Genomic DNA, 13,503 nt, shown 5'->3' with positions numbered 1-13,503 from the left:
TCCCAGACACTCACATCCCCTCGTAATTCAGGCTTGGGGGCTCACAGCGTCATGCCAGGGATTTTCTGAGCAGTTACAATTCCAGGCAGCGCCGTTCAGCATTGCAATACCCCAGCCCCTGCCTGGAGCTCGCTCCTTGTCTCCAGCTCTGCAGGAGAGAGCAAAGTTCCCAGCAGGCAGAAGCTTCAGGAGCCAAGACTGGCTGCTTTCCTGAGCCCAGCTGGCCCCCAGAACCCTCAAGGCAGGGGGTGGAAGAGTGAGGGGCAGAGCTGTCGGGTTGGTCGTTTTGTGCAATTTGCTCTTAACTGTCTTGTGCTTTGTCTGGCGAAGAGACTGAGCACTGTGGGATGGGACTTGTGTGCAGAGTCTCTGGGCCTGTGCGTGTCTCCAGACAGAGATCACCTTGGCCTGGAGCTCTGGGAGACTGGGGGGTCTCAGCATGTGGGACTCTGAAGGGTCAGCTCGGCTCCAAGGGGCTAGGCAGGGGGTGACATCTCAGGCAGGGCCTAGAGAGCCTCCCCCCAAGAATGTGCCCGGGGACCCTGGGGCAGGGGATGGGCCTCTGATTTGGTCCCATTGTTTGTCCTGATTTTATCCCTTCCCCTCTGGCTCTGCCAATGGACCCAGATCTCTGCAAATCGCCTCCTGCTGCTGCAGAGCTTCCAGCTTCTCCCCAAGCCTGATGGATTAACTCTGTGTCCTGCCACCCCCAGCTCCGCCCACCCCCAGCTCCGCCTGTCCCTTGCCCAGCCCCCACCTCCACCTGTCCCCAGCCCAGTTGTTAATTCTGCCCCTGCCCAATCCCCAACTCTGCTCCTCCTGCTGCTCCAGGGAGGTGGAGAAGGAACCGTAGAGAGGAGGAGCCAGGGGCTGGGTACAGGGGAGTCCTCCAGGGTCACAGAGTCTGGGGCATGTGAGGCCAGAGGGGCTGTTGTCATGGAGACAGGCGGAGCTCGGTGTCTGTGTCCCACACCCAGAGCCAAGGTCGGATTCTCTCCCCAGGGAGGGAGCCCAGCGGGAAAGTGAAGATCGGGGCCTCGGTTCCAGCATCGATAAATGTCACCTGCCCCCGGTCACAGTCCAGATAAACCCCGATCCTGCTGGGGGGGCTCAGGGGCAGGAGCGTCTCAGGGTCAGTGAGAGCCCGGAATTGATCCCTCCACCGCCCCACAGCCCAGATCCCGCCCTTGGGGCTCAGGCTGATCCCTCCCTTTCTGCTCGCAGACTCTCTGGCCACCCCCACAGCCCAGAATCGCCCATCCCCCACCTCCACCTCCCAGTAATGTCTCCTCGAGGTGAAGCCCTCACGGCCCAGCACACATTCCCAAAAGTCAAATCTCTCCCGGATGTCGGGCAGTGGCTGCCGTGTGTTTCCCAGTCTCACACGTTTCCCATCATCCAACAGGACGAGCCGGGGATGCGCCGTGTCTGGATCCAGAGTCACGTTGGCTGGGGGAGAATCAGAGCGTGAGGGGCAGAGCTCGGCCCTGGGGGAGTCGATGGCGACAGGGACAGAATCTGCCCCAGCTGGGCAGTGACTCAGGGACTCTCCTGCCTCCAGGGGCGCCCGGCTCTGAGTGGGGAGCAGCCCTGAGGTCTCGGCCCAGCCCAAGGGGCAGCTCACTCCCCAGCAGGGAGGGGCCGTGGCAGAGAGAAGGGGTCAGAGGGGCCCTGACACTGGGAATCTGCCCCCCTCTCCCTGGGCTGGGGACAAGCGTCTCTGGGCCGGGGACCCCAGATGGAAACTGCTTGGTCAGGGCTGGCTGAATCCAGGCCCTGCCCTCGGCTAGGCCCCTCCCCATTGAAATGTCCCCCGGGTCCCAGCTGTCTCTGGGCAGGGTTTGTGATTCCTCCTGTGACACGTCTCCCCCGCACGGCACGTCTGGGCTCGGCTCCTTTCCCGCCGCACTGGGGCTCTGGGCCGAGCTCCGACCTGCCCCCCACCAGGCTGCTCAGCCTCCGGCCCAGCGCCCAGACCCCGCAGAGCCAGCAGGGAGGGGCAGGGACCGGCCCCAGCTGGGCTGGGTGGGAAGAGGCTGAACAAGGCGAGTCCTGCACTGGGGGTGCCCAGGCGCCGTGCGGAGGGAACGGGGGTGTCTCTGTCCCAGCCATGGCAGGAGGCTGACTCAGGGGTGACAGAAGGAAGAGAGGCCCCAGGGAGCCGAGGGGGGTCCCAGTGGGGGCTGGGCGGAGGGAGAGAGAAGCTGAGCTCACGCGGGGCTAGAGGAAAAGGGGAACAGGACCAGATCTCTGCTCTCAGCAGCTCCCCAGCTGCCTGCCATGGGCCCAGGGCTGCCCCTGTCTGTGCCCCAGGCCCTGGTGCTCTGGGGTCTGATCCATCCCTTCCCCTGGCAGAGCAGGGACCCTCCCATGGACTCTTGGGTCCTCTGCCGGGGGCAGGAGAAAGAGCAACGTCCCCGAGTGCCCCACAGTCCATGCTGGGCACAGACCCTCAGTCACTGGGAGAAGGGAAACTCCCCACTTGGACCCCCCCCCACCTCTCCCGCGCCAGAGAACAAGGGGAGCCCAAGGCCGAGAGGAGTTTTGGATGTAGGAGGTCTCCAAGCTGGGGGGTCCAGGCTGGGGGGGGCTGAGGGTTTTGGATACCGGGGGGGGGGGTACAAGCTGAGGCAGGGAGTTCAGGTGCTGGAGGGGCTGAGGGCTCTGGGGGAGCCCTGGAGATAAAGGGCTCTGGGCTGGGGCGTTGGACTCTGGGCTGGGGCTCTGGGCTGGCTCAGGAGGAGGCGTTTGGGGGCAGGAGGAGGCCCCTGTGCCGGTGAAAGCTGGGGGAGGGGCAGTTTGTGGCTCTGTTCCCATGGCTGGGGCCTGGCCAGCAGTGCTAAACAGCCTGCCCGGTGCCTGTCCTTTGGCACCGCACTGCGCCTGACAGCAGGCCTGGCTCTGAGGGGGGCACGAGGCCTGAGGCAGCTCACCTGGTCTATACAGGCTGAGGGGTCTCTCCAGTGCATCCGGCAGAGTGTCTGTGGGAGGAGAGGGGAGATTCAGGTTTGCACGGGGAGCCCAGAGCCGGGTTGTCACGTCACAGACACACTCAGGCCTTGTTCAATTCCCGCCTTTTGTCGGTGCCTAGGCCCAGGCCCTGCAGAGACTTTGGCATCAAAGCAGCTTTCGACACTTTAGCCCCTTGATTAGGGTTACCAGGTAGTCTAAAAAAAATACTGGACACACTTGATGGGGGTGGGGGGAAGGGACCATCCGGGAGGGGAGCAGAGCTGGCTGGGAGGAGGGGGGGGAAGCAGAGTTGGTGGGAGGGGGGCTTCGGGTGCAGCGGGGCTGGCTGGGAAAGATCGGGGGGGAGCAGCCGGCGGGAAGCAGAGCTGGCGGAGGGGGCTCAGGGGCAGCGGGGTTGGCCGGGGGAGATTGGGGGATGGGCACCTGGAAGAAAGCAGAGCTGGAGGGGACGGGAAGGGTCGGGGACAGCGGGGCTGGCTGGGGGAGATCAGGGTGGGGGGGGGCAGCCTTGATTGAAAACTACTGCTCCTCCCACCCAGCTGGCTGCTTCAGCTGCAGTTTGAAGAGAACTGGCTCAGCTGCAGCAGCATGTAGCCAGAGGGCAGCTCCTGGACTCACCCCAGCCCGGGGCCCACCCCTTAGCACGGCACTAGGGGGCAGAGGTAACTGTCCCGCCGCCCCTCCTTCGCCATACCTCTGGAGTGGGGAGGGGATGGGGGAGAAAGGGCCGGGCAGAGCCACAACTCCGGCAGCTGCTTCCAGGAGCCGCTTGCCGGGTTTCCCCCTCCTCCTTCAGCAGCCACCATTTGGCCCTTCGGCCAACGGGGAAATTCCCGGTATCTCGCCGGGCCACTCTGTCCCGGCCCTGGGACACCCGCCCTGCAGCCCTCTGGCTGGGAGAGACGCAGGGGCCAAAACGAAGGGATTTTGCTGAATTTGGGCCAGAAGGTTGTGACCATCCATGAGTCTCCTTCTCTCCCTCGGCTTGGCTAGTAGGGGAAGTGCTGAGAACTGGGACCAGGGTCGTTGCTCTCTACACGATTGGAGACTGAACCTGGGTATTTATGCTGGACAATATATGGCCCAGGGGCCAGATCTGGCCCACCAAGCCCCCAAATCTGGCCTGGGGACCCCAATCCCGGGACTCTCAGGCACACGCAGCTGCCGTGGTTTAAAGCTCAGTCCCTGCGGCTCTGGGCTCTGCAGTGGGAGGGGTGGGGGTGGGGCTTCATGTGATCTCCCCACCCCCAGCCCAACCCTCAGCTCCGATTGGCTGGAAACAACCGGCCAATAGGAACTGAGAGATTGGCCTGGGTGTGGGGGTAGCACAAGCCTTAGAGCCACATGGAGGGAGCAGTCTGCAGTTTAATGTGATATGGGGCTGCAGCAGGCAGGGAGCTCAGCCTGCCTTGGGGGTGCTGCAGAGCTGCCTTTGGCACCCCAGCCTCTCCTGCACCCCCACTCTGTACCCTCTGTCCCAGGTGATAACTCCCTCCCAGACCCTGTAGCCCTTCCTGCACCCCTCCCCCAGGCCAGAATCCTCTCCTACATCCACACCTCCTCCCATTCCCCTGCCCCAGGTCACCACCCACACCCTCTGCAGTCTGCACCCCCCTTTTCCCCTTCTCCCAGGTCACAGCTCCCTCCCCGAACCTGTACCCCCCTCCTACATTTCTCCCCCAGGCCAGAATCCTCACCTGCATCCAGACCCCCTCCCTGATCCTACACCCCAATCTGCAACCCAGGTCACCACCGCAAACTCCCTCTCAGACCCCACACCAACTCCTGCAGCCCAGTCCCTTACCCTGTGTGGCCTTCTGTATGCAACACCACCCTAAACCCTGCACCCCCACCATAGCAAAGTGTGGGCCTTGGCCACTTTCCAAAATCTTGTAGTGGCCCCCACCAAGAATTATTGCCCCCCAGCATTGATGCTGATTGGCTCCGCTTGGACCTGGTGTGCCGTGTGCTTGCCATAAGGGAAAAGTTTTCTACAGTGACCTTGCTCTTAAAGTGCTGTGTTCCTGAGTTGCTCTGCAGGACCCAGATGTGTTGCTCACATAAGGTGTTTGCACAGACACCCAGAGTGACCTGCCTAGGCCAGGGAGCGACGTCCAGAACCCCCCTGTGGAGAAGTGATTCGTGCACATCAGAAAAGAGAGTAACTTGAAAATTGCTTGGGCAGCAAAAACCCTCCAGCAATTGAAAGTTCCTGTGTGAGCCGTGTACAAGTCACACAAGGTACTGACTGTCCCCAACACAAAGGAGATTGGAACAGAACTCATCCGGGTATAATCTGGATGGTTCTAACAGGTCAGATACTGTCAGGGGTCATCCTGCTATCACAGGAGAAATGCACCATGACTCGCCTATGCCCCAGGAGAAGGGAACTGGGCGTGTTTCTCTCTCTCTGGCGTTTCTCACTCTCACACTCACTGAAATTGCAAAGGCTGCTTCTGAACAAACAAGGGTTTGAATTAATCAGCCTGAGTGTCTTGGAACCCAAGCCAGTGTCATGCACCCCGCAATTATATGGGAGCATCATCTAATTATGAACCAATTGACCTGCGCCATTCTCCTTCCAGGGTCCCACTTTCCCCTCCTCCATCCCCCCAAGGTACCTTTGAACTCCCTCAGCGTCTCTGACAGCGCAATAACTTTCCGGGAGAAACCATGGACTCGCTTCTCCAGTTCAGGAGCCATCTCCTCTGGCTGCTGGGCCTGTCCCTTCTCACACCTGGGGAGAAGCAACAACCCATGGTGGCAATGCAGTGGTTCCCAGCCTTTTCAAGCATATGGACCTCTTTTCAATCCATGAAAATTTCACGGACCCCCTCCCCTCCCTGGGGGAGAAACAAAGAAAAGGAAAAGAAAAAGAACATAAGAACGGCCGTACTGGATCAGACCAAAGGTCCATCTAGCCCAGTAGCTTGTCTGCCGACAGTGGCCAGCACCAGGCGCCACAGAGAGAGAGTGGACCGAAGACAATGATCAAGTGATTAGTCTCCTGCCATCCTTCTCCAGCCTCTGACAAACAGAGGCCAGGGACACCATTTCTATCCCGTGGCTAATAGCCTTTTATGGGCCTAACCTCCATGAAATTATCTAGCTTCTCTTTAAACTCTGTTGTAGTCCTAGCCTTCACAGCCTCCTCTGGCAAGGAGTTCCACAGTTTGGCTACATGCTGTGTGAAGAAGAACTTTCTTTTATTAGTTTTAATAAAAGAATTTGTCTAGAGCCCTTTTTAAATATTGGTGTCATGTTAGCTACCTTCCAGTCATTAGGTACGGAAGCCGATTTAAAGGATAGGTTACAAATCACAGATAATAGTTCAGCAATTTCCTATTTGAGTTCTTTTAGAACCCTTGGATGAATGCCATCCGGTCCCGGAGATTTGTTGACATTAAGTTTTTCTATTTGTTCCAAAACCACCTCTAATGACACTTCAATATGGAACCGTTCCTCAGATTCATCACCCATAAAGGACGGTGCAGATTTGGGAATCTCCTTAGCGTCCTCAGCTGTGAAGACTGATGCAAAGAAATCATTTAGCTTCTCCGCAATGGCTTTATCGTCCTTGATTGCTTCTTTTATATCTCGATCGTCTAGGGGACCCACAGGTTTTTTAGCAAGCTTCCTGCTTCTAATGTACTTTAAAAACATTTTGTTATTTCTTTTTGAATTTTTGGCTAGCTGTTCCTCAAAATCTTTTTTTCCTTTTCTTATTACATTTTTACACTTGGTTTGACAGTGTTTATGTTCCTTTCTATTTATCGCACTAGGATTGGACTTCCACTTCTTAAAAGATGCCTTTTTGTCCCTCACTGCTTCTTTTACATGGTGGTTAAGCCACGGTGACTCTTTTTTAGGTCTCTTGCTATGTTTTCTAATTTGGGGTATACATTTAAGTTGGGCCTCTATTATGGTGTCTTTAAAAAGTTTCCATGCAGCTTGCAGGGATTTGCCTCTAGTCACTGTGCCTTTTAATTTCTGTTTAACTAACCTCCTCAATTTTGTGTAATTCCCCTTTTTGCAATTAAATGCCAGAGTTCTGGACTGCTGAGGTGTTCTTCCCACCACAGGAATGTTAAATGTTATTATATTATGGTCACTATTCCCAAGCGGTCCTGTAATGGTTATCTCCTGGACCTGATCCTGCGCTCCACTCAGGACTAAATCGAGAATTGCCTCTCCCCTTGTGGGTTCCTGTACCAGGTGCTCCAAGAAGCAGTCATTTAAGCCATTGAGAAATTTTCTCTGCTTCTCTTCCTGAGGTGACATGTATCCAGTCAATATGGGGATAATTAAAATCCCCCATTATTACAGAATTCTCTATTTTGGTAGCCTCTCTAATCTCCCTCAGCATTTCAATGTCCACCGCCATGGGCTCAATCCTTACTTTTGGACTTTCCATAGATCCCCTGCAGTACCTTCACGGACCATCAAGAGTCTAGGGTTGCCAGACACTTTCACAAAAAACACCTCCCCTTCACATAGCAGGAAAAAATTTGGTTAAGAAAAAAAAGTGCACAAAAAAAGTCACTGCACCTTTAAATCCCCAGGCTCCCACAGGTTGGGACCCGCTGTGATCCTGCCTTGAGTGACTCAGTTCTTAAGTTCTGGTTAGTGGGTATTTGAGTCTCCACAGCCAACTCCCTCCTGGGCCTCCAGGCGCTGAGGGACGGGAGGTTCCCAGGGGAAGGGCTGTAGGAATCTGCCCACAAAGAACTAGACCAGTGGTCACCAAGCAGTGGATCTTGGAGCCTCTGACAGGTGATCCTGACTGGTTTGGCCAAGAGGCTGTCAAGCGCTGGCATTTTAGCTGCCCCTCCCCCCCTGCCTTGCGTCTCCTTATCTTTGCCTTGGAGCTGCCTTCCCCACCCCTAGAAGCCTCCTGCTTTCTGGGCAGGGTAGGGCAGGGAGAAGAGGGGGTGCTGATGTCAAGATACCTGCTCTCTCATCCTGTATCCTATTTCCACAGAGCAGAGAGGGGGCACAACAGTACTTGGGATGGAGTTTGCTGGCTGCTGTGGGGAGTGGTGCAGGGCCAGGACATGGAGCCTGCCCTAGCCTCACTGCACCACCCCCCAGCAGCCTCCTGAAGTGAGTAGTGCCCAGTTGGAGCCCACATCCTGAAACCCTACCCCAGTCATGAACCCCTCTTGCATCCCAGACTCCCGCCCCAAGCACCCCTGCATCCAAACACCTTCCCAGAGCTTGCACCTAGACCCCCCGCCTACATCCCAACCGTCTGCCCCAAGCTCAGCTCAGAGCCCCTCTCACACTCCAAATCCCTTAATCCAAGACCAGAGCCTGCCCCCCAACCCTCTGCCCCAGCCTGGTGAAAGGGAGGGAGGATGGGGGAGGGAGGGAGAATGGAGTGAGCAAGGGTGGGGTCTTGGAGAAAGGGTATAAAGGAGATGGGGCAAATTTATTTGGGTTTGAGGTAGATCTAGGATTGCACTTAAATTAAAAAAGTAATCTCGTGCTTCAAAAGATTGATGACCACTGAACTAGATTGACAGACCAGCTCCCCTCTCCCCAGCTCATCCCACCCATGTGGATAAATCCCTGTAATATTATCATTCTCATATAACTTTGTATTAAGATCTTATCCTTTTAGACATATCTTTAAGTGTTCTTATAGAATCTCTGTAACATTTCTCATATAACTTTGTATTAAGAGAAACTTTCCTTTATATATATATAGATCTTGTAGGCCTTCTTATAGAATCCCTGGTATTAAGAAACTTTGTATAAGGTAAAGAAAAAATGTCTTTTGAACTCTCCCCTTTCCTTGATTGCCCTGTTGAAATGAATGAGGTGTGAATGGAGAATGAAAGGGGAGCACCTCCAGCAGCAGTTGCAAAGGTGGAGAGGGGCTGGGAGCCAGACCCAAGACAATACCAGTGAAGTGAGCTCATTAAGAAGACTGGACATACAGACTCCTTGGGAGTCCAGCAGCAAGTGCCTGCCCTTGGAAGAACTTTCTTAGAAGTATTATAAAGGTGAGGTGATGACTAACTGGATCCATGAGCGGGATAAATAGGAGGCATCTTGCAGGGGGACCCCGGATTTTCGTCTTGTCAACATAGGAGCATTGATCCGGATAGGCAGAAGCCTGGCTCCACCCCTCCCCCATCTAACTCACCTGGCTAGTGCAGTTAGGGGGAGCAACTATTGGTAACAACAGGATGGAGTGTGGTTGTGTCTGTGTGTGTGAGTGTGTGAGTGTAATATATCACATGCATATGATAAAGTGTTGATTGATCTATGTATGTTCAGTAAATGAGGCCTGTTGCCTTATCCCCCTGAAAAAGATCCCAGGTGCTTCTTTTAAGCACAACACACACAGGTCTCCAAACAGCCCTCGGGCAGGAAAGACCCTGGATCCCTGCTGCCCTGTGCTGAATGGTGCCCAGCGCCCAGCAGGGACAGGCCCATGTCCCACCCCTCAGTCCTGGGGCAGCCAGTCCCCAGGGAGGTGACATGGGTAGAATGTACCACAGGCCAGTCTGCGCCTTCCCCTGGGTAACTGCAGAGTCGTCTCTAAAAGGGCGAGGGCCTCAGGGTTAAATGGGTCAGAGATTTGAATCCCAGATGTGACCTTCCCACACGTTCTGCTGTGGAGCCCTGGGGAGAGGCAGCGACAACTTCACTGCCCAGTGTTTCCCCAGCGCTGTGAGGTGTGAGGGGGTGAGAGCGACCTACCTGCTCAAGGTGCTTCTGATGTCCTGGAGAGAGAGAGAGAGAGAGAGAGAGAGTTTCAGTCCCACCTGACACACACTGTGAATTCCAAGGGAGGGATTTGGCGAGTGAGGGGAAACTAGACTTTGCCTGGACCCAGGGCCATGGATCCCTGAACGAATGGGGCTTTGCCATCGCTAGTCTCTCTGTGCCTGTGGGTCTGCACAGAACAACAATTCCCATGCCAGGAGGGCGCACACGGAGCTGCCCGGTGACCTCTGACTCCTGTGCCCACCTGTTAGGGCAGCGTTTCTCAAACTGTGGATCTTGACCCTCCGGGGGATCGCAAACAGCTGAGAGGGGGGTTGCGGTATCACAAGTTTTAGAACCCCTGTGTTAGGGGCTGTCCTGTCTCTGTGGTGGGAGCTGGAAAATTTCCCCCTCAGTCTCACCTGCAGGAATTCACTCGCTGGCTTCTGACACGTCCCCTCCAGCTCCCGGATCCGCTCGCTGAGATGGGAAATCTGCTCCAAGAGTTTGGTGACAGTGTCAGTCCCTTCCTTTGCTATCATCTCGTCCAGCTTCTGCAGTTGGGCCAGCAGGAGTCGCTCTTGTTCCTCCAGGAACTGCCGCAGCTGCTGAAACTCGGCCACAATCTTCTGCCGCTCAGCTTGTGTCCATTTCTGGAAGAAGAAGAACCAGACACTCTTTTCCGAAAATGCTTTTAACGGAAAACTTTTCCATTAAAAGCATTTCCGGAAAATCATGCCAGTGTAGACGGAGCCGTTGTGTTACTCTTTAAAGTGCTACCAGCCTATTTTTTGTTTTTTAAGTTTATCCTGTTACAGGCTAAGTTGGCTATTCCTAGAAGCTTCAGTTTACAGTGGGTGTGACAGTGGTTTCCGACTTGTGGTCTTTGTGCCTTTGGGGCCATGGACCATGTCAGTAAAAGACTTGGACTAAAAAGCACTGGATAGAATTCAGCTGTTCACACAGACAATCAATTTTCAAAGGGGAACCTCCCTTTGACACTTCTAAAGAAGTCCACAAATTCACAGAGGGTGGAAGTGGCTGTTTTAGGGCCCAACTCTAAGGAGGGATCCTGCTAAAACAATGAATTGTGATTTCTCGGTGCTCATTCCCCGGCTGACCAAGGGAAACAATAATCTGGTCACTAGATTGTCCTGGCTGCTCCTTAGGTCTGATTCGGGATCAGCTCCCTCTGGCTCGCTAGAAAGGCAGGGTCATAATGCCGGGCACCTACCAGGTATTCCTGGCTGGTCTTCTCCCTGCTCACTTTCAGTTCCAGCAGCTTTTGTCTCTTGACTCTCAGAGTCTTCAGATGGTCCTGGAGCCTTCCCTGGAGACGCAGAAACATTTCATGTGACTAAACAAAAATCAAATGTGAGCTTTGCTAATAATTTATAAAATAGATCATTTTTGGTTCAACCCATTTCTGTAATGTCCTGCCAGCAAAGATGTTTAGGTTTTTAGTTTTGTTTCTGTTTTTGTTAGTTTCAGGACTAGAGGGAGGGGAGCTGGCCCAGCACAGACACGCACTGTACTCACGACTGCAGGGCCCTGCAGGTTTATGGGTTCAGAGACACAGAGTCACAGTAACAGACACTGGGAGAGTTTTCAGAGTGTTTGAAATTGTCGGACCTTGTTACCGTAGGGAGCTGGGGTCACATAATCATAGGTCCCTGTGGCTCAGGAGAGGTGGGTGGGGAGGAAGCTGGGCACAGGCTGGCTGGCCCTTTCAAGGGAGGAGCTCTCAGCAGGGTCCCTGTAAGCTGGGCACTTGGGCAGCACCCAGGAGAGATTCCAGTGCAGCCCAGCTGATTAGCAGAGCACCCAGTCACCCACAGCTGGCAGCAGGTGTTTCTACGAGTGCTGCTCAGACACACATGCATTGGTGCAGAGAACAAAATTTATTCCACACATGGATGGAAAATATTAGAAGGAACATTGGCTGTCAGCCCTGCCTGAGACATAGTCAATTCTTCTCCCCAGGAAGGGACAATGAAGGGCAGGGTGAGGGATCCTGGGATCTAACCCAGCGTGAGATATGTCAAACAGGCCCAGGGAAAGCCAGAGGGAGGAGGCCCCTGGAGCAGACAGAGGAGACCCTGGATCTTGCTCAGGATGATAAGAGCAAACTCCAGACTCAAAGTCCTGAGAGTCCCGGCTGGGAGAGCAGGGCTGTTACTGGCCACACAAAATGCCACTGTGGGTCTTTTTTGGGAAACTGAGGCAGGACTACCCCATGCCACGAGGGGCACTTGGGAGGCAATGTCCCTGCTGCGGTGCCCTATCACCAGGCCGTCCCTGCTGCCTGCAGTCCCACCCCTGATCCTATCGGCTAGATTCCCAGGGCGGGAGCTGCTCCTCCTCAGTCCCAGGAAGGCAGGGATCACAGTTGGCATTTCCCTACCTGGAATTCTTCGGCAGCTTCCTCGGCAGGAATCACGGTGTGACCTCGGTGCCCCTTGGATCTGTCGCACACCACACAGATGGGGATTTCATCCTCTCTGCAGAAGAGCTTGAGAGGCTCCTGGTGTTTCTCACACAGTCTCTCTGGGGCTGGTTCCCTCCCTGCCTGCAACTGGAGTTCTCTGGCTGCATCCACAAAACTCCTCAGCTGCCTGTTTGGCCTGAGGTTCCCCTGGGGAAAGGCCCGTCTGCACTGGGGGCAGGAGACGTCTGCAGTGAGCCCCCCCCAGCACTGGGTGATGCAGGCTCGGCAGAAGCTGTGATCACAGTCGAGAGACACCGGATCGTCAAAATACTCCAGGCAAATGGGACAGGTCACTTCATCCTGGAGCTTCTTTCCTGTAGTCGCAGCAGCCATGGCTTCTCCTGCAGAGACCAGAGAGTTTAGTTTCACTTTTGTCTGCTGGGAAATGGGCAGGTTGCAATTTAGATCAGTCAGTGCCACCTGTCTGGGCATGTTCTCCTGCTCTTTTCTTTTTCAGACTCTATGGAGCCTTTACATAAAGTGTGATGAGTCCAGACTGACAGTGATTCCTCCGAAATATCTGCCAGGCCCCAAACTTGGGCCTAAGCACTCAGGGTGCATCTACACTGCCTGCTTATTTCGGAATAAGCTGGTCTGGAAGATACATTCCAAAATAAGAGCATCCCCTCTACAGGGAAGCCTCAAAATGAATCCGAGACAGGCTCCCCTAATGGGGATGTGCTACCTTAATGTAGAGCCCCAGGGAGCACTGGGGCGTAATGGTTTTGAACGGCCCTGAGGGGCAGCTATTTTGAAATAGCAGCAGTGGAGCGTCCACCTGACCAGCATTTGGAAATGGATCTTTCGGAAGAGGCATTAGTTAGTGTGGAATGAGGGTTACAGAAGCTGGAATGATGCTTTTGACTTAATTTCCCAATAGAGGAATTGCTGTGTGGACACTCACATTGTTGTGTCGGAATAACGGGGCAGAGCAGACGTACCCTGAGTGAGAAAGGGGTAACAAGCGACTAGGGGGTTCACCGCCCGACATGGGGATGGGATGGAGCAGCCGGGGAAGGAGGGCGACAGACTCAGCTACCGACTAATTGCCTCTCCCCACCTGGCCATTAGGCTCCTTATGCTCCAGGTTTCTCTGGTGCCCGTGTAACCCACCAGTGGGGGTGTAGCTGATGTTGTTCTCAAGGGGTGAACACTGAGCACCGAGGGTGGGATGCTCGCCTGTGCTGTGAGGAGGGGGGGTTCTGGTTCCATCCTGGGAGTGCCGGCCCAGAGACCAGCTGTCACCCTTGTGCTTTGTCCCAGTGGCAATGCCTCTCTTCCCTGCAGTATCCCCAGCTCTCCTAGCGGGGGGGAGGGGAGCTGGT

At 55.1% G+C, this 13,503-nt stretch overlaps 1 protein-coding gene across 2 annotated transcripts; it reads right to left on the bottom strand.

The window, feature by feature from the left end:
- Positions 1 to 768: 768 nt before the first annotated feature.
- On the bottom strand, positions 769 to 12,685 carry LOC142823140 (zinc finger protein RFP-like). 2 transcript variants are annotated; one of them, XM_075913597.1, is made up of 7 exons: positions 12,095 to 12,672; positions 10,925 to 11,020; positions 10,113 to 10,343; positions 9,685 to 9,707; positions 5,595 to 5,710; positions 2,934 to 2,981; positions 769 to 1,449 (listed from the first exon to the last, which is right to left on the bottom strand). In XM_075913597.1, the coding sequence occupies exons 1-7, from the start codon at positions 12,608 to 12,610 to the stop codon at positions 935 to 937; spliced, it is 1,545 nt and encodes a 514-aa protein (XP_075769712.1). In that variant the 5' UTR covers positions 12,611 to 12,672; the 3' UTR covers positions 769 to 934. The 2 variants fall into 2 exon arrangements, with proteins under 2 accessions (XP_075769712.1, XP_075769711.1); XM_075913596.1 differs by lacking the exon at positions 769 to 1,449 and having other exon boundaries at positions 1,854 to 2,981; positions 12,095 to 12,685.
- Positions 12,686 to 13,503: the final 818 nt, after the last annotated feature.

Source organism: Pelodiscus sinensis, chromosome 32 (genome assembly GCF_049634645.1).
Source record: "Pelodiscus sinensis isolate JC-2024 chromosome 32, ASM4963464v1, whole genome shotgun sequence".
NCBI lineage: Eukaryota > Metazoa > Chordata > Testudines > Trionychidae > Pelodiscus > Pelodiscus sinensis.
The sequence above is the reverse complement of the archived record's forward strand: the minus strand, read 5'-3'. Positions and strand labels throughout refer to the sequence as shown.